The sequence below is a fragment of the Aulonocara stuartgranti genome (assembly GCF_965226115.1).
Source record: "Aulonocara stuartgranti genome assembly, chromosome: 18".
In the NCBI taxonomy this organism is placed as follows: Eukaryota; Metazoa; Chordata; class Actinopteri; order Cichliformes; family Cichlidae; genus Aulonocara; species Aulonocara stuartgranti.
Window position 1 is genome coordinate 763,120 of NC_138954.1, and position 19,230 is coordinate 782,349.

Consider the following 19,230-nt stretch of genomic DNA (forward strand, 5'->3'; position numbering starts at 1 on the left):
AAAAACTAATGAGGGTGCAGAGAATTTCTCCGCCAGAGATTTCACCCACTCCTGCAACAAAGAAAATAAACCCACTAGCCGTGGACAACAAACCACTAAGTGCTGAAAGGACAGAAATGACATCCCTCCCCAGTGCTTGGGTCCAGGTGGGCTCTCTATCTGTTCATGGCCATGTATAATCCTTTTGCATTTAGGGGTAAAGTTGGAGGCAAAAAACGCCAGTCCATTTCAACTCCCTCATTCCAACCAGAGAATGTAAGTTCACCACCTTAGCACAGCTATATTATAGCTGCTTCTTCCCACAAGACGTAAAACTAGCAATGGTGTTCCCAAGGGGAGAAGTAGGTCACTCCCCTTCAGGCTGCTCCTCAAAGGCAGTACTGACCATCAAGGAGGGAAAAACATATTCGCTGTCATCACCCCATTGATCAGCTAGGACCTGGTTTCCAGCAAACTCTCAGCGATGGTGACAGGGATTGCCAAATTTCCTCCACAATCCTAACCAGAACTCTGGAGGACTTAATGCCCGTGACACAACCAAGTGTTCCCATCGACATCCTTGTGAGATGACCCAATTTGATAATACCAGCCTCCACAAACTGGCTCTTTATTATGGAATAGTACTTGGAACAGAAAGTAATTAAAAACAGCAGCTCTTCAAAAAGCTATATCCCAAGTCTTGGGTCAGGAGTCCGTGTGACTCTGCCAGGTGTTGATCACGAGCTGTAAAAAGGTATAAGTCCAGACAGCCTCAGCCAATTTGAGGGGAAAAAGCTGTTTATCCAATCCAAGCCAGCCCACTCTCCAAAGAAGTAACTGAGCAGAAGTCAGCTATCAGTAACCACAGCCATTCAGCAGCCTCTGTGTCATTTGTAGTCTAAGAGCTGCAGTTCTGGACAAAACTTCTATTAGTCCTTGCCCCCCCTCTGCCAGAGGCGGAGCCAGACATTTGAAACACCCGGGGCTTAGCCCTAAAGGGTAGTATGCATGTGGGATTTTTATTTATTTATTTTTTTGGGGGGGGGGGTAGAAATGACTGAAAGATTAATAGGCTCTGTTTTGAGTTTTGTTCAAAAAAGAATGACTTCATATAGGGAAAAATATATATCACATGTGCAGGACACCTTAAACTAGTTTTTTAATTAAGCAGCAAGGCAGAACAAGGTCAGGGCTGTATCAAGACACGAGGACTAAACCCCAATTCAACCAGACCCAGAACTGATCCGGAATTAAAACAGGACTACAACAGTTCAAAATCAGGACTACTTAGGATTTAACCAAGACAGAACCAGAATCAGAACTAGATGATAGTAGCACTAAAAATCATCATAGACCTGTATTACACTTATTTTTTTAATTCTACCAATGTCCACTATTTAGATTGAGAAAAGTTTATATAATTATTTAGCCTTGTATAACTTAATAAATGTAGAATTTGAAAAATAGCAAACCTAAAAAGAAACACTAGGTACGAGATACATGAGGACCTATGATACGGTGATACTTTTGGTAAACAACCATTTGACTAACATGTGTGTCTCACCTGCTCTTGTTCATCTCTGTTCTGTCCTCATTCTCCTCTCTCTCCCTCTTTGTGCTGACAATCATCAAATATACAGTTGAAACCACATATTTATGTACTCTTCAGATCAAAACACAAACACTTTTTTAAAAGCAATACGCTGCCACAGTCTCAGTGCAGATCAAACAGACACACTTGAGTTCTTTGAAGAAATCTTCACTCTCCCACCGTGTCTGAAATTTTCTGCACTCACTTTCTACCTTTGGCTTCTTTGGTTCTGACCTGTTTAGTAACTTGGGGGTAAATTTCTTCTGTGATTGTCCTTTTTGGTGGAGCAACTGCCTTGATCAACAGTAGCTCCCCCTGGTGTTAAAATGAAGAAGTGCAATACACTCGCAAAAGTTGAAGTGCGGCCTTATTCTATTCTATGGTGTTGTTGCTCCCAATATTCTCTTAGACAACCTCTGAGGCCATCACAGAGCAGCTGTATTTGTACTGACATTAGATTACACACAGGTGCACTCTATTTAGTCATTAGCACTCATCAGGCAACATCTATGTGCAACTGACTGCACTCAGACCAAAGGGGGCTGAATAATTACGCACACCCCACTTTGCAGTTATTTATTTGTAACAAATGTTTGGAGTCATGTATGATTTTCGTTCCACTTCTCACGTGTGCACCACTTTGTGTTGGTCTTTCACCTGGAATTCCAATAAAATTGATTCATATTTGTGGCTGTAATGTGACAAAATGTGGGAAAGTTCAAGGGGGCCCAATACTTTTGCAAGCCACTGTACAGTGTCCAGCTGAAAGATGATGCAAAGCCGCTAATCCAGGCTCCACGGAGAGTCCCAGCTCCGCTTAGGGATCGTCTTTAAAAAAAAAAAAAAAAAAAAAAGAGCTGGACAGGATGTCACAGTTGCAGCTCATCACAACAAGTGGAAGAACCGAACTCAATGCTGTGCATGGAGAAATGGAACAAAACTAAAGAACTGCGAGTATGCATGGACCCTGGAGATTTAATCTAAGCATAAACAAGAGCACTGCCAGATACCACCACGTGATGAGATTAAAAGTGAAATGGCCAGAGACATATACTTCTTTAAGTTACATGCAACACGGGGTTTCTGCAAATAAAGCTGCGTGAGAAAAGTTAAAAAAACTGAACTTTTATTTTGTACTTGTAAATCAGATTGTGTAGTTGCGAATTTTGTAACCTTGTAAACCAAAATATGTGTCATACATACATCAGGATGCAGGTTTTTAGGATCACCTCTAAAGGCTGAAACAATAACAAGTGGATGAAATCAAAAAATAAATGAACGCATGAGAAGAAACAACGTGCTCTAAAGAGACCATTACAGACTAAAGCAGGCAGAAAGGGCCAGAGTATTTAGTATTTTAGTATTTATTTATTTATTGTCATTGTCAAGAACAATGAAATTGCGTTTGGGGCTTCCATACAACCCAAAAAAAAGAAGAAAATAATAAATACCCCTTAAAACCCAAGTGTACATATTTAACCCAGTGTGACTCCAATGCAATAAGACAATCCTTAGCAATAATGTTCGTAGAAATTTAGACAAAGACCTGAGAAACATGACAAAATACAACAATGCAACCCATTCAATATTATTGTACTGTGAGATATGATATCAGATATGATAGTTATCTATTTAAGAAAGAGGGGGGGGGGGGGCAGGAGGGGGAAGAGAATAAAGATATGATGCACCAATGCAGACCAGTTCATTGCTATTAAGAAGTTGGATATGGTTATTGTCCGTGAGAGGGGGGCAGAGAGTTCAGGAGCCTCACAGCCTGTGGATACAGGCTGTTGGCCAGTCTGGATGTTCTGGCCTGTATAGACCTGTACCTTCTCCCTGAGGGCAGCAGATGGAAAAGGTGGCGCGCAGGGTGATGTTGGTCCCGCAGGATACTGTGCACCCTCCTCAGACAGCGAGTGGGGAAGATTCTGAGGGATTCTGAGTCTCAAATAAAACAGTGACCACAAACAGGAATACAGCATAAAAGACAGATATTTCTGGAAAACAACCTGTGAGAGTTCTCATGCAGTCTATCAAATTCCTACTCACACTGAAATGTTTTATGAGCCTCTGGCTTCTCAGCTGTGTGAGTTTTCTTGTGACACATCAAGCTACTTTTTTGACTGAAGCTTTTCCCACATGTATCACAGGTATACGGCCTCTCCCCTGTGTGAGTTTTCTTGTGAATATACAAAGTACTGCTTCGACTGAAACTTTTCCCACATGTATCACAAGTATACGGCCTCTCCCCTGTGTGAGTTTTCTTGTGAATATACAAAGTACTGCTTCGACTGAAACTTTTCCCACATGTATCACAGGGATATGGCCTCTCACCTGTGTGAGTTCTAAGGTGGCGTTTCCAGGTACTTCTATCACTGAAGCTTTTCCCACAGGTATTACAAGCAAACAGTTTTTCACCTGTGTGGGTTCTCCTGTGATTATACAAATAACTGCTGTGACTGAAGCTTTTCCCACAAGTGTCACATGGATACGGCCTCTCACCTGTGTGGGTTCTCATGTGGATAGATAAATTCATTTTTTTATGGAAACTTTTCCCACATGTATCACAGGGATATGGCCTCTCACCTGTGTGAGTTCTCATGTGATCATACAAGTGACTGCTTCGACTGAAACTTTTCCCACACGTATCACAGGGATATGGCCTCTCACCTGTGTGTGTTCTAAGGTGACGTTTCCACGTACTTCTATCACTGAAACTTTTCCCACATGTATCACAAGGATAGGGTTTCACATCAGTGTTGGGTTTCTTTCTTTGGGCCTGACTCTTGATGGATTTTTGGCAAACATCAGACTCTCTACCTGTGGCAGCATTGCAGGGACTCTCTGACACAGTCCAGCTCTCCACATCATCCTGACGTCTGTCTCGCTTCTTCCTCTTCTTTGGCACTGAGGTCACAGTTTCACTTAACCCTGACTCTTCACACTTGCTGGATTCTTCATCTGTGCTTTCACTTTGAGGAGAGTCATCACAGAGGAGCTGCTCCCCGTCTCCTCCTGGTTCACTGTGCTCTCCTTCCTCAACAACAGTCACCATAAAGGTACCAGGCTCCTCCTTCAGTCCCAGCTGCTCTCCCTCCTGACTGCTGCACAGTTCCTCCTCTTCCTCTTTAATCTGTGGAGCTTCTGGTTCCTCCTGCTCCCCACTGGAGCTCCTCTCCTGGTTCCAGAGCTGCTGCTCAGGGAGAACCTCCTCCTCCTCATAGATATGGTGCTGTGGGACGTCTGGAGAGAAAAATCGGATACATGAAAATGGTGAATATATTCATTATGCTATCCATTTTCATAAACACTTCTGCATCACCCAGACAGCATCTCAGCTCCGGGCCTACTGAGTTCTCAATAAGCTCTACAAGGCATTTGATCAACTTCTCATTCTAGGAGCAGTCCTGAAACAGCTACTGCTGACATCACCAGTGAGCTGGGACCAACCTTATCACCATTCTTATCAGCAGTGATGCTCCTAACCCTATCTCCCATCCTCTCCAGTTAGAATGACTGGCCAGTATTGGAATCACGTACACAGCTTTACGATATTTTACATCCTTCCTATCTGACACAAAACAGCTCGTTCACAGCAGAACCGTCAGTGTTGGGACTCCTCTTATTTACAATCTCTCCCTTTACTCTCACAAATATTCCCCACCATTGAGAAGTACAGTTTCAATTTTATGCTGATGACACAACACTTTACATCATCTAAGTAGCTTGGAGAGAAAAGCGTCTGGACTTCTTTAAGTTGCTTAAAGTCGTTTCACCTCTGAACCAGTTTTTGTCAAGCACGACATCCCAGTGTATTTCACACCCAGCAACACACTCCGACAGAAACTGGACAGAAGTCCTAAACAAACTTAACAATGTGGTGTATGCTGTACAGTGTAGCGAGGAATGCTCAGACCTCTACATTGGAGAGACCAAACAGCCACTTCATAAATGCATGGCACAACACAGAAGAGCCACCTCCACGAGACAAGACTCGGCCGTCCATTTACATTTAAAGGTCAAAGGTCACTCTTTGTAAACTTGTTAAGACTTACAAGACTGCGCTGTGATCGTGGCAGGAGACTTTAACCATGCAAACCTGAAATCTGTCCCGCCTGGATTCATTAAAAACGTTTCTGACGAGGGAAAACAACACACTGGACCAAGTCTGCACCAACATGTGTGGGAAGCGCATCTGTAACCTGAAGGTCGCCGGTTCGATTCCTGGGCTCTCTGGCCGACATATCCTCGGCATAACCATGTATAATATCCACAAAACTTAAAAAAGGTTATACACACAGTACGGTAATATTATGTTGAAGCACAGTACGTATTAGAGATGGCACGATACCACTTTTTTATGTCCGATACCGATATCATAAATTTGGATATCTGCCGATACCGAGATGAATCAGATAGTGTTTTTTAATCAACAAAACTGTTTTTTAAATATCTTGCTGCATTTTGTACAAGTTCATACTCAAGTTTAAAACAACAACTACACTAAAGCTATTCTGTTATACCTGTATGCAAAAAAAATAATAATTCATAGTTCAGCAATACTGATCAATCTAATAAACTTAAACCTACACCATCCTCCCTATTCTGGTATTTTAAAGAGTACTTAGCATAAATATTAAGCAACCTAACTAATAGGGTTCCAACTCCCAGCAACAACAAAAATAAAAAAATAAAAAATAGGGAACCACCCCTCACGCTCCACCTCATGATGCTTAATCGACGTAATCAACCTTAATTTGATGCAGTGCGAAAAAAAATGCACAGAAATCAATTATTTTTCAAGAAATATTAAATAGATTCAACATCTTTCTTCAACAAAATTGCAGACTGCACAGATGGTACCTTCCCAAAGTAAAAAGTACTATAGCTTACTAGGGTATATATATTAGACTTAATAGTTACTATATACAGTAATTGACTTCTATTCATTTTACATCAAATTAAAACTTTGTGTGTCAGATAATTATTTATTAAAAGCGAGACATTTTAAATGAGAATAAGAAAGAAAAGTATGTCTTTGTGCCCCCTTTTCCCTGTTCATGCCCTATCGGCCCCCCTGGCTACACTCTGCTAGATCCGCCCCTGCACAGTTACGTCAGCTGTAGAAAAAGATCCTGGTGTAGAAAGTAATATTAAATACATTCTAACAACAGCTGATCAAGCTTAAACCTGCTGCTGTTGTTCAGCCGCTGGTTTCCTCTTTCTGGTGCAAAGTGGGCCAAAAACAAACAAGAGAGACGATCAGCTGATCATTGATCAGTTTCATGATTGAAGTAGCAGCCGGAGAGCGAGAGGCAGTCGCTCGTTACAAACATTCAGAGATGGACTTACACACTTGCTTTACTTCTCTCGGGATAACTTTGTCGGAGATGAAATGCCGGGTTGCTAGCGAAGCTCCACGTGCTATCCAGACCACCGACAGGTCCCGCATGCCACAGCCGCTCTATCACGTGATGCATACTGCGCCGACGTGCTAACGTTCTGAGGCGAGTTACGGCGTGTTGCAAGTTTTGTGAGGTGCTTTCGTGATATTTAATGGATCGATTACATTTTTTATTTTTCTCCGATATCTGATCCAGTAATTTAGGTCAGTATCGGACCGATACCGATACGTAATATCGGATCGGTCCATCTCTAGTACGTATCACTCCGCGAGGCTCCGCCTACGATAGCCGTAATGCTCCGACAATCCATCAAGCGGTGCGGCTTCGTAGCTTAGCAAAGTCGTACTGAAACATTTGACAGATTTTCGAGCGCCGTGCACATAAAATCGTTTCGAGGTCAGTAAACACAACCAGAGTTCATACATAAGGCACACGGGATTATAAGGGGCTCTGTCGACTTTCAGAAAAATCAAAGGATTGATTTTAAGTGCGCCGTATTTTCCAAACAACACGGTAATAACGACGGCCCGCTAGCATGCGCTACCAAAAATAGTGCTTTGTTGTATATCTGATGGACGAAAGCCAAACCAGTTCCACACCAGTGAAGCTGCAGCATTTTTACAAACCAGTTCTGGTTCATCGTTTCATTCAATGATCCGCTTTCGCTCTTCTCATTCTGCGTCGCCGCCGTGTGCGTATGTAAACAAAGGCACTACGCATGCGCGTTTTACCCATATTCTATCGCCATGTTTCATTTTCCTATCGTTGCCCAACATTATACTATTACCGTGAACGGTATGATATGGCCCAGCCCTAACCCTAAACCAGTTCTTTATCTGCTTCAACCAACGAAACAGGGACACCATCACCCATCCTGCCGTTACAGAGAGGGACGACGCCCCCATCCAGCTGGAGCAGCATCAGGTCAGAGCCACACTGTGCAGAGTCAACGTGAGGAAGGCAGCTGGTCCTGACGGTGTAGCTGGTAGAGTGCTTGAAGCATGTGCAGACCAACTAGCAGAGGTTTTCACCACCATCTTCAGCCTCTCACTGCTACAGTCTGTAGTACCATCCTGCCTTAAGTCAGCCACCATCGTTTCAGTGGCCAAGAACACAGTGAGCTGCTTGAATGACCATCGTCCACGTGCTTGAGCAGCCATAATTACCAAATGTTTTGAACAGCTCATCATGTCCCACATTAAAGCTGCCATCCCTGCAGACCTCGATCCACACCAGTTTACATACTGGGCAAACAGGTCGACAGAGGACGCCATAATAACAGCTCTTCACACAGCCCTCACCTGGACAGTAGCAACACCTGTGTGAGAATGCTGTTTGTGGACCAGCTCTGCCTTCAACACAGTCCAACCCCACAAACTGGTTAATAAGCAACTCATGACTCAGCAGCTCACTGTGCAGCTGGATACTGGACTTCCTGCGTGACCCCAGAACATCAGGATGGGAGAGCACACCTCCACCCTCATTCTGAATGTGGGCGTCCCACAGGGGTGTGTCCTCAGTCCCCTCTTATACTCACTTTTCTCCCATAACTGTTCACCAATCCACACCAGTAACACCATTATAAAATTTGCTGACACCACCATCATAGGACTGATCGACAACAGCGATGATTCAGCTACAGAGAGGAGGTTCAGCATCTGAAGCGATGACGACAACAACCTGCATCTGAACACAGCCGAGACCAAGGAGATGGTAATCGACTGAGCACTCCACCCTCTACATTGATGGAGGAGGTGGAAAGTTCCCCGGAGTCCACATCTCGGCCGGCCTCACCTGGTCCACAAACATCTCCCACCAGGTAGGGAAAGCACAACAAAGGCTGTACTTCCTCAGGAAACTACGTCAGGCCCAGTTACCCCAGAGACTGCTAATTAACCCCAACCGCTCCACCATCGAGAGCCTTCTGACCTCCTGCTGCACACTCTGGTTCAACTGCTGCACCATGGAGGGCAAGAGGAAACTGCAGCGGGTGGTGAGGGCAGCAGAGCGGGCAATCGGCACCTCACTGACCCCCCTCAGAGACATTTATACTGGCAGACTTCAGCAGAAAGCCAGCATCATCATCAAGGACCCCCCCCCCCCCTTCCCTCTGGTAAACATTACAGGTCCATCAGGTCAAAAACAAACAGACTCAACAGAAGTTTTTACCCACAGGCTGTCAAACATGCCCTACCTCCACCCTGACTGGAGGATAAGTGCACCGCCAACACCCATAAATAAGGTGTAATGTCCATAAATCGTATTTCTATTTATACTTCAATGCAACCAACACCCCTACCTCTTTAAACTGTAACACACACACACACACACACACACACACACACACACACACACACACACACACAGGTCTAGTGATGCTTTTTGAGTAAAGGTTTAACTACAGCCAGCTTGAAGGCCTGTGGTACATAGCTGATTATTAGAGATAGGTTGATTATATTTAAGATCGAAGAATTAATTAATGGCAGGACTTCTTTGAGCAGTTTTGTAGGAATGGGGTCTAAAAGACACGTTGATGGTTTGGAGGAAGTAATTATTGAAGTTAACTCAGAAAGATCAATTAGAGAAAAAGAGTCTAACTTAACATCAATGGTACTAAGAGTAGCTGTAGATAATATTACATCTGTGGGATGATTACTGGTAATTTTTTGTGGTTCAGTGGTTGTTGATCAGTCATGAGAATTTGCATAATTAAGATTAATGAACTGACCTCACAGCCCATTGTCCTTCAGTGGGCTGGTTTCAGTCATTATGCAAATGTCCTGTTTATAAGATTGAAACCTGCAGTCAGCTGAGACTGAAGACGTCACCTGATGATGATAAAACGTTTCTCCCACAAAACGCTACGTCCAGATGAACAGAATCAACTCTTAATGACCTTACAGTAGGTCTGCCACGATCAGTCGACTATCAAAATTGTGTACGACTAATTTAATAGTCGATGCGTCGTTGGAAACTCTGTAAGATCCTGAAAGAATCAGGAATATGTAGGATTTGAAAAACGCAATAACGAACTGAAACAGAAGATGGCAGCACTGCATCTACAAGCTGCCGTTAAATGCCAAGGAAGAAAAAAAAAAAAAAAAAAAGCAGTGTCCAAATTTAGGTGCCGCATCCTTCCGAGGGCGCAATTGTAGACCGATTAATTTCCCTTAGAGATCAATAAAGTATTCTGATTCTGATCACATGACAGCGACGTGACGAAGGCTGTCCAAATTTAGAGACCCCTCCAAATACACCCTTCATTTCCCCAGATTTGAAGGATGGGTCGGGTGTGTCCTTCGTGGCCCAACCTATCCCAGAATTCATAGCGCGGCCCAGCTCAGTTTCCAACAATGGCGGCAGCTAGTTAGTTTTAATGTTACTCTTATTATTCTTTCTGGGTCACAAAATAAACGTTTAACATATTTTCAGGTGAGAATGTAGCTGTGTAAACCTCAAATATCTGCTCAGTTTATCAGGACACCGCATATTTTCAAAAGCGCTCCGACGTTTTCAGAGACGTCTGTTACCCACTAGCTCGACAGCGAGCCGGGGGCTAGGTCACTAGAGCCGTGAGAACACCGGACTCCCGGCTAATCGTTTTCAAACCCACCGCCGTCTTTCGCTACTCAGGTTAAACATGATATATGAGTCACTTAGATAACTTAAAATGTTATTGTTTGGCTTTTTTCAGTATTTTATTTGTTCCTGAGTAAATCGGTTTGTCTGAGATTAAAGTTTTTACACAGCTGAATAAACATCAAGCAGACAGCTGATTATCAGAAGTGTGTGATGCTCCAGAATTTACTCCAGTGTCCTGTTATATTCCAGTTTGGATTCAGGAGACAGACACTTTCTCTACTTTCAAGATCAGGGTTCAAACTTTTTTTTGCTAAAGCATATCGTTAGGGCTGGACCAGGTGACCCTGAATCCTCCCTTAGTTATGCTGCAAAAAGCCATCAGTCACCATGGTGATGTACCCAGTAAGAACTGTGAGAGGAAAACCCCAACCCTGCCTCACAGCAGCGTCCTCGGGTGAGTTTAAAGCTGAATGTTTGTTTAAACAGAGACACATCCACCTTCTGTCCTCCAGAAACATCCCTGCAGCCTCAAAGTAAACGTACCACAGAGCTGTGATCAGGATCCTCCCTCAGAGGGACACTCACCTGTCCTGTGCAGCTTGATTTGGGGTTTCCAGGTGATATCCAGCAGTCTGCGCTGACGCTCCATCTCTTCCTCGTACTGCACAGGATCATTATGAACTTCAGGCTCCTCCTTCAGTCCCAGCTGCTCTCCCTGCTGACTGCTGCACAGTTCCTCCTCTTCCTCTTTAATCTGTGGAGCTTCTGGTTCCTCCTGCTCCACACTGGAGCTCCTCTCCTGGTTCCAGAGCTGCTGCTCAGGGAGAACCTCCTCCTCCTCCTCCTCCTCACAGACCTCCTGCTGTGGGACGTCTGGAGAGACAGAAGAAAGAAGTCACAACCACAGAAACATTAACAGGACTTTACAGCATGACTGCGTCGCTCGTGTGTGAGAGTAAAGCCGTCCAGTCAGCTGTAAGTCACTGATCTCAGATCTGCATTTATTCAGACGAACATCTGGAAGGTAAAGCCCCCTCAGCACAGCAGCAGCACCGCACTGCCACTACAGTTCATAAATTCAATATTAGGTGTCACTGTGCCGAGCTGCACATTAAACTCTGTGTCACTTCTTTCAGTCGCGTCCGTGACTCTGAACAACAACATGGTGGACTTTGTTGTTCTCACACGTGTGTAAATGTGACCACAGGAACCGTGCACGTGCTGTGTACCACTTTAGCTTTTATGTGACATCATCACAAAGGGCCCGGGCGACCACTCTGACGTCACTGATGGAGAAATAAAAAAGACGTATTGTTATGACGTTAACACTGAACTCTTTACAGCTCTGCAGAAGAAGAAAGGAAACCAAGGAAAAACCTTTTCAGGCTAGATTACTGAGTTTAGAAGGTGCACCTGAACGCACCATCAAACACACGTTTCACCGCCAAACAAAAAGTTTTTCAAACGATTCACAGGATTGAGTGATGGATCCAGGTCAGAGAAAAGCTCAAATCCAGGCTGATTTCAGCGCCTGCTGTTTGAATGCAGCGCAGCGCAGTCCTGTCCTCTGTTTGCTCTTTGTTAGCTCACATCTCCAAAAAGTCCTCACAATCAGAAACGTCCCGCAGAGCTGTGATCAGGATCCTCCCTCAGAGGGACACTCACCTGTCCTGTGCAGCTTGATTTGGGGTTTCCAGGTGATATCCAGCAGTCTGCGCTGACGGTCGATCTCTTCCTCGTACTGGACGATCGTTTTTTCAAACTCCAAGAATATTTGTTCAGCAGCAGCAGTTAGTCGCTCGTTGATGAACTCTCTCAGATACTGAACTGAAGGCATCGTTGCTGCCGCAGCTCACACACTCAGCTCACACACGCAGCTCACACACTCAGCTCACACACAGCACAAAGCCTCCAAAAGTTCACGCTGGAACAACCAAACTGCCGCTTTTAAAAATGTTTACTTCCGCCGGATGTCCCGCTCTGAAGTTCCGGCAGGAGGAGGATGTTCAAATACTTTGTTCCGCTTGGAATAAACGTCCTTCTTTCTTCCTAAAACCTATTTAAATGTACCAAACTGAGCCATAAATACATAAACAGCGTGTTACAAATAATAAAGGAGAGAAAATGGAAAGAAAAGGCCTCGTTCAGGTTTTTATCCATAATGAATCATATCCATTCTACTACTGATCATTCATATACTCAACACCAAAGAGTCTGACGTGAATGAATACTAACACACGGCTTTATTTTATTGTTTGATGTGGGTCTAAAATAAATGAGGAATTACACACGCTGTTCATTAAATGTGTTTGTGGCGTGCTCAGAGTCTTCATTGGTGGAAATCAGATCAAACTTCAGGATCTTCGACGTATTACTGCTGTGTGATTTTTATTACTATTAATGAAATGGATGAAAAGCTGACCCTGAGTAAATGTGGTTATCCCAGCTGGACTTTTGTCAAAGCTGGAGAAGAAAAAACCCTCAGTGATCCCGTATGTGTCAGCAGTATGGGAACAATTGAGACCCATTTTCTCTAAACACAGCGTCTTTGTGGCTTTTAAACCACAAAACAGGTGAACTCAGGTGCCTGTCCACATTCATGAGTGATGCAGTCATGCTGTAAAGTCCTGTTAATGTTTCTGCGGTTGCATCAGTAACTTCTTTCTTCCGTCGCTCCAGACGTCCCACAGCAGGAGGTCTGTGAGGAGGAGGAGGAGGTTCTCCCTGAGCAGCAGCTCTGGAACCAGGAGAGGAGCTCCAGTGTGGAGCAGGAGGAACTAGAACCTGATTTATTACTATTACTGAAGGTCAGCGGCTCCGAACCGTAGTAAAGGGACCTCTGACTAATACGTCGGGTTCGTGTCGGCTCGTAGCTGAAAATTAGCTTTACTTTGTTGTGTGGGTCAACTTTGCTAGCGAGAGACAGAGAGAGGCGTTGAAAGGCTGCTGCAACAGAACTTATTGTTTCAGAGGAAAACACGAACACGGTGTACAGTCGAGTCTTAATAGCTTACTTTCAGCTGGGCTCGTCAGGCACTCTTCTTGGCTGCAGTGGTTATTATTATATTTACATGTTTCCAGCTCCCGTTTCTGCTCCGTGACAGCTCGTACTTTTCCTTTATCTCCCTCCCTCGCTCACAGACACATAATGAGTATGGCGGTCCATTTTCGCTGCAGCACGGACTACACTGCCCATGAGGCTACATTCTTTAGGGCGATGCCTGTAGCATTCTGCCTATTAGCTTAGCCCAACAACAACAACAAAAAGGCGCTCTGTCACCCAGGAAACACGCAGTCGCAGAGAGAGAGTGTCACCCTGTAACCATGGTAACCGTAACGCTGCCGCCTGGAACAACAGAACGTAGCTGTACACTTCTGTGGAACCAGCTTCCAGTTTGGATTCAGGAGACAGACACTATCTCTACTTTCAAGATTAGGCTTCAAACTTTCCTTTTTGCTAAAGCATATAGTTAGGGCTGGACCAGGTGACCCTGAATCCTCCCTTAGTTATGCTGCAATCCGGTTGTTCAGTGATGACGCGACGAATCCTACTTCCGGGTCTAAAGTAGTCTGCGTTTAATATGGCTTTTGTGTTGTTAACATGTTTAATGTTATGTATTTTCTTCTATTTGATCTCAAAAAGCTCCTAAAACAGTCAGTGATCACTGTTGACCTCCCTCGGCTTTTATTACCGCTAATCATTTATTTAAGCTCAGTTTTTAAAACCTTAGGATGTAACTACAGCCCAGCCCATGCTGCAGTATATGAATGACTAACCTCGTATTGTGGATGGATTATCTCAGTTGTTCTCCTGGCTGAAGTTTGGTCCTTTTACAGCATCCTGCCATGCGATTACATTTGTTCCTGACCACCGAGAACACTCACATTAACTTTTATCGAGTGGAAAAAAAGTTAGCTTGTTTATATTATGCTAACATAGCTGTGTCGCTAGCGGTCACGTAGCACATCATTATATACCAGCTAGCCCAACTTCAGTAGCCCTACAAACGTCACTGCTGTTTAGTTTTCTGTCTTCATTTATGCTGGAAGTGATAACAGAGCTGTACGTTTTAATTTGTTTCCAAAACCCCGCAGTCAGGACATGCTATATTGTATTTAGATAGAAGCTAGCGAGCTAACTCCCTGCTAACTTCTAACTCCGTTAAATGTCATAAATTCTGTTTTCATGGATGCCTGGATGTTAAACTCAATTGTTACACCTGGTAGAGCAGAACGCTGATCATTTTATTAAAGATGAAAGACTTTAGACAGTTTTTCAACTCTCAGTAATGCCATAGTGATCGTTTGATATATGGACCTGCAGCGGAGTTTAGGTCCAGACACGGCTAGTGACGTCAGACTGAACAACCGGATAGACATAGGCTGCCGGGGGATTCCCATGATGCATTGAGTTTTTCCTTTCCAGTCACCTTTCTCACTCACTATGTATTAACAGACCTCTCTGCATTGAATCATATCTGTTATTAACCTCTGTCTCGCTTCCACAGCATGTCTTTATCCTGTCTTCCTTCTCTCACCCCAACCAATCACAGCAGATGGCCCCGCCCCTCCCTGAGCCTGGTTCTGCCGGAGGTTTCTTCCTGTTAAAAGGGAGTTTTTCCTTCCCACTGTTGCCAAAGTGCTTGCTCATAGGGGGTCATATGATTGTTGGGCTTTTCCTCTGTATTATTGTAGCGTCTACATTACAATATAAAACACCTTGAGACAACTGTTGTTGTGATTTGAAGCTGTGTAAATAAAATTGAATTGAATACATATGGCTAAAAGGATTCAAATGCAGCAAGTATACACGTTTCACATTAATGTAGTCTATAACCTAGTTATTTTCTGTAGCCTGCATAATTAACCTCCTAGGACCTGGCGTCCACATATGTGGACATCACATTTTGGGTTGTGTTGACCAAAATACAAAAGTTTTCTCTATAAGGGCCTGATATCCACTTATGAGGACATTACACTGCCACTGTCCTATCGAGATTTAAAATGAATATCCTCATATTTGGATCTAATTTTTCTCAGAAACGAAAATCAGGTGAAAAAAAAAATACATCAGGTAATTCTTTGTTTTAACATTCATCTGGTCTCAATCAGCCCAAATAGCATAAGAAATTAAAAATGCATGCCAGGGAAGAGTTCGGGTCTTAGGAGGTTAAACATCTCAGTTACATAAACATGTCATGTACTGTGTAGCCTTGTTAGAAAAATCACATTGTTACATGTTTACATTTACACAAAATGTCAGAAATCTGCACCTTCATAAACAAAAATTAAACCCAATTTTTCATGATTTGTTAGGTTCTCACTCTGGGGTCCAAAATATAATTGTCTATTTTGACTCCTTTTGGTTTTACATTATTTATATGTCACCTTCAAATGTTCTGACCTTTTTTGGTATCATTCTCTTCAGCTCAACCTCATGGTTCTGAATTTAGTTATTTTTTCATTGACATACTGTGTTAACACAACTGATCTGAAATCATAAAAAACAAAAACAAAATCCTAGCAGTAGTTATATTTTTTACTATAGAAATCACACCCGTTTAGTGAATTATTTTCATAACTTGAAATGCAAATATAAATTGTACATGTTGAAAACGTATGCACAAATTTTGTAAACAACTATTTATATAAAAATGCAATGCAATTTGTGTACAACCATTTAAAAATACTGCTATAACTAAATAAGAGAACAATCAGGTGTCACAATAAGATGGCCCACAAACTGTGCCAGTAAAAAGCCACAAGACAGAGGAGGACACCACAGACCTGAACCCTGCAGGCCTATAAATATAACGCTAAACAGCAAAAACAAACTTCACAACTAATTCTGAAATAGATTTTTCAAAATGAAAAGAAACAGCTCACAGTATAATTTGATAAATCCGTGGCAACAACACACTTCCTGTTTCCTGTAAAAGTTTGCATAGACAATTTCCCAAAAAATAAATAAATTACTACTTAATGAGATGCTTTTCTGTAAGAATCCAAAGGACAGCTTGACACCTCACCATTAGCATGAACTCTATCCTGTTGGCACATGTCATTAACATAATCACAGTGAAGCACAGTCCAAAGGTGCTTTCAGTATGAGGACTGCTTTTCTTTTCTACTTTGAAAAATGTATGCATCAAATAAGAACCTGCAACACGTGAGTCCTTTTCTAGTTTCCCACAACTACAGCGTCTCACCTGAGTGCCCTCTCATGTGGGCAGTAAAAATACCACGATCACTGAAACTTTTCCCACAAGTCTCACAGAAATACTACTTTGAGTGTGTTCTTACGTGGACTAACAAGAGTTCACGAGACCGGAAGCTTTTTCCGCAGAGCTCACAGGGATGTGTTTTCTCGCCTGTGTGGATCCTCATGTGGACAGACAGAATATTTTTCTGAATGAAGCTTTTCCCACATGTTTTGCAAACATACGGCTTCTCACCAGTATGAGTTCTGATGTGTCTTTTAAGTGTGGAGGAGTCAATGAATCTTTTCTCACAGATTTGACAGGGGTAAGGTCTCTCGCCCGTGTGTGTTCTCATGTGGATGTTTAAGTTATTACTTTGACAGAAACCTTTCCCACTAATTGTGCATGAGTACGGCTTCTCGCCCGTGTGAACCCTCATGTGATATTTCAGTGTTAGTGTGTCTCGGAAGGTTTTTTCACATACATTGCAGGGGAACGGTTTCTCCCCTTTGTGGATCTTCATGTGAACAGATAAATGGCAGTTTTGGCTGAATCGTTTCCCACATGTTTTGCATGAATACGGCTTCTCGCCTGTGTGCGTTCTGTAATGTATCTGCATCTGAGATTTTTTCTTGAAAGTTTTTTCACAAACGTAACATTTTACAGACTTCACACCTGTACCTGTGTTACTCTCGCTCTCTGACATAACTGAGCTGTCTGCATTGTTATTCCGATGCTTCTTTTTTGACTCTGACTCTACGGTTTTAGTTGATCTTGCTTCTTTATAATGTTCTGCTCGCTGATCTCTGCTGTTGTTGTTCACAGAACTCTCAAAGAGAAGCTGCTCCCTGTCTCCTTCTGGTTCACTGTGGTCACTTTCCTCATAAGTTTCAGTCACCATAAAGGTATCCGTCTCCTCCTTCAGTCCCAGCTGCTCTCCCTCCTGACTGCTGCACAGTTCCTCCTGTTCCTCTTTAATCTGTGGAGCTTCTGGTTCCTCCTGGTCCACACTGGAGCTCCTCTCCTGGTTCCAGAGCTGCTGCTCAGGGAGAACCTCCTCCTCCTCCTTACAGACAGGCTGCTGTTGGATGTCTGGAGTGTCAACAACAAATGAAAGAAGAGACATGATTAAAAACACAGCAAATAAACTCTGGTTAAAATCATAAACCATAGAATCCCCTGGTAAAATGCATATGTTTACAGCCCGATACAGAAACTGGTTTGGTTGCTACAGATACAACATCCTCCTGTATGGTGGACGATGTTGTTACAACTCACCTGTTTTCATTGGATTAAGGCTTAAATTTTACTAACTCAAGTCGTCTGTACAGAGCTCTTGAGTTGTGCTGTTGGTGTATTTCTAACGCAGAATCAAATCATTTGAATATGGTGACATGTCCACGCTATACAAAGAGAGAAGTACCTGTGGCCAAAAAGCTGAACCTCGGTCTCATTAGACCAAAATGTTTTTGGAAGACTTACTGTATTTTTATGCCAACTGTAGCCGGGCTTAGATGTTTTCCTTTGTTCGAAAAGGCTTCCCTCTTTGACACATCCCCCACAGTCCAGACTTATGAAGGGAGACGGCTGTCACTGCTTAACAGAAGTTCTTGCAGCTCCTTCGGTGATGCTGCAGGTCTTGCATCGCCACTGTCGTCCCATATTTTGTCTTCATTGTGTCCCAGGATAAATCTAATGCTGTGGAATTTATTTTCCTTTCTTCTGACTGATGTCTTTCAACAATGAGGTTGCTTTCATGCTTTGTGAGCTCTCTGTAAACTAAGACATTAACCCAAGAAGCCTGAAAGCAGTGACTAAATCAAAGTATTAGTCTAAGTGTGAGCACACTCATGCAACCAGCTTGACCTGACAGATTTGTTGGACTGTACAGGTTAAAGGTCACGTCAAAGGTGGGAAGGTGCTTCCAGGTCCTGTTCCAGGTCTGCCCTGACCTGCTGTTCCAGGGTAACTACTGCTAGCTTAATGAAAGAAGAAACCAAATTAAAAATAAAGTGTCAAACACGCCTGATCACGCGCTCTGATGGACTGATGCAGAGGAGCTGTCACACTCCTCCACGACGCTGTAGAACACCTTAGAGATGCCACGAGAGCTTTGCAGATATTTACTGAGTGTGTAAGCAGCAGCCAGGTGCTCATAACCAGCTTCACAATGAGCTGATCATTGGCAGTGTGAGCCTTGCTATGAAAGCAGATGTTTTGTTGGTCTCGAGCATTCAGGTGTGTGTTAACATGATGCTGAGGAGGAAAGACATCAGCAGTGATCTTAGAAAAGAAACTGCAGCTGCCCATCAACCTGGAAAGGTTATAAGATCATATCAAAATAAACCAAAGTCCATCATTCTGCAGTGCAGAAGATTAATGAAACAGGTCAGAGCATGCAACAGACCCAAGAGCTCATCTCAGACTCTTCAGTTTGCAGGTTTAAGCTTAAACTTCATGACAATATGACTAA

At 43.2% G+C, this 19,230-nt stretch overlaps 1 protein-coding gene across 1 annotated transcript; it reads right to left on the reverse strand.

Moving 5' to 3' along the window:
• Positions 1–1,979: 1,979 nt before the first annotated feature.
• On the reverse strand, positions 1,980–13,698 carry LOC309693946 (uncharacterized protein). The gene is made up of 3 exons (XM_082513625.1): positions 13,572–13,698; positions 11,143–11,430; positions 1,980–4,813 (listed from the first exon to the last, which is right to left on the reverse strand). The coding sequence occupies exons 2-3, from the start codon at positions 11,204–11,206 to the stop codon at positions 3,612–3,614; spliced, it is 1,266 nt and encodes a 421-aa protein (XP_082369751.1). The 5' UTR covers positions 11,207–11,430; positions 13,572–13,698; the 3' UTR covers positions 1,980–3,611.
• Positions 13,699–19,230: the final 5,532 nt, after the last annotated feature.

Excerpts from the sequence above, each read along its gene's own strand:
- LOC309693946 (XM_082513625.1), bottom strand. The coding sequence starts at position 11,206 with ATGGAGCGTCAGCGCAGACTGCTGGATATCACCTGGAAACCCCAAATC. Across the intron at positions 4,814-11,142 it reads AATCAAGCTGCACAGGACAG|ACGTCCCACAGCACCATATC; the intron begins GTGAGTGTCCCT and ends TTTTCTCTCCAG.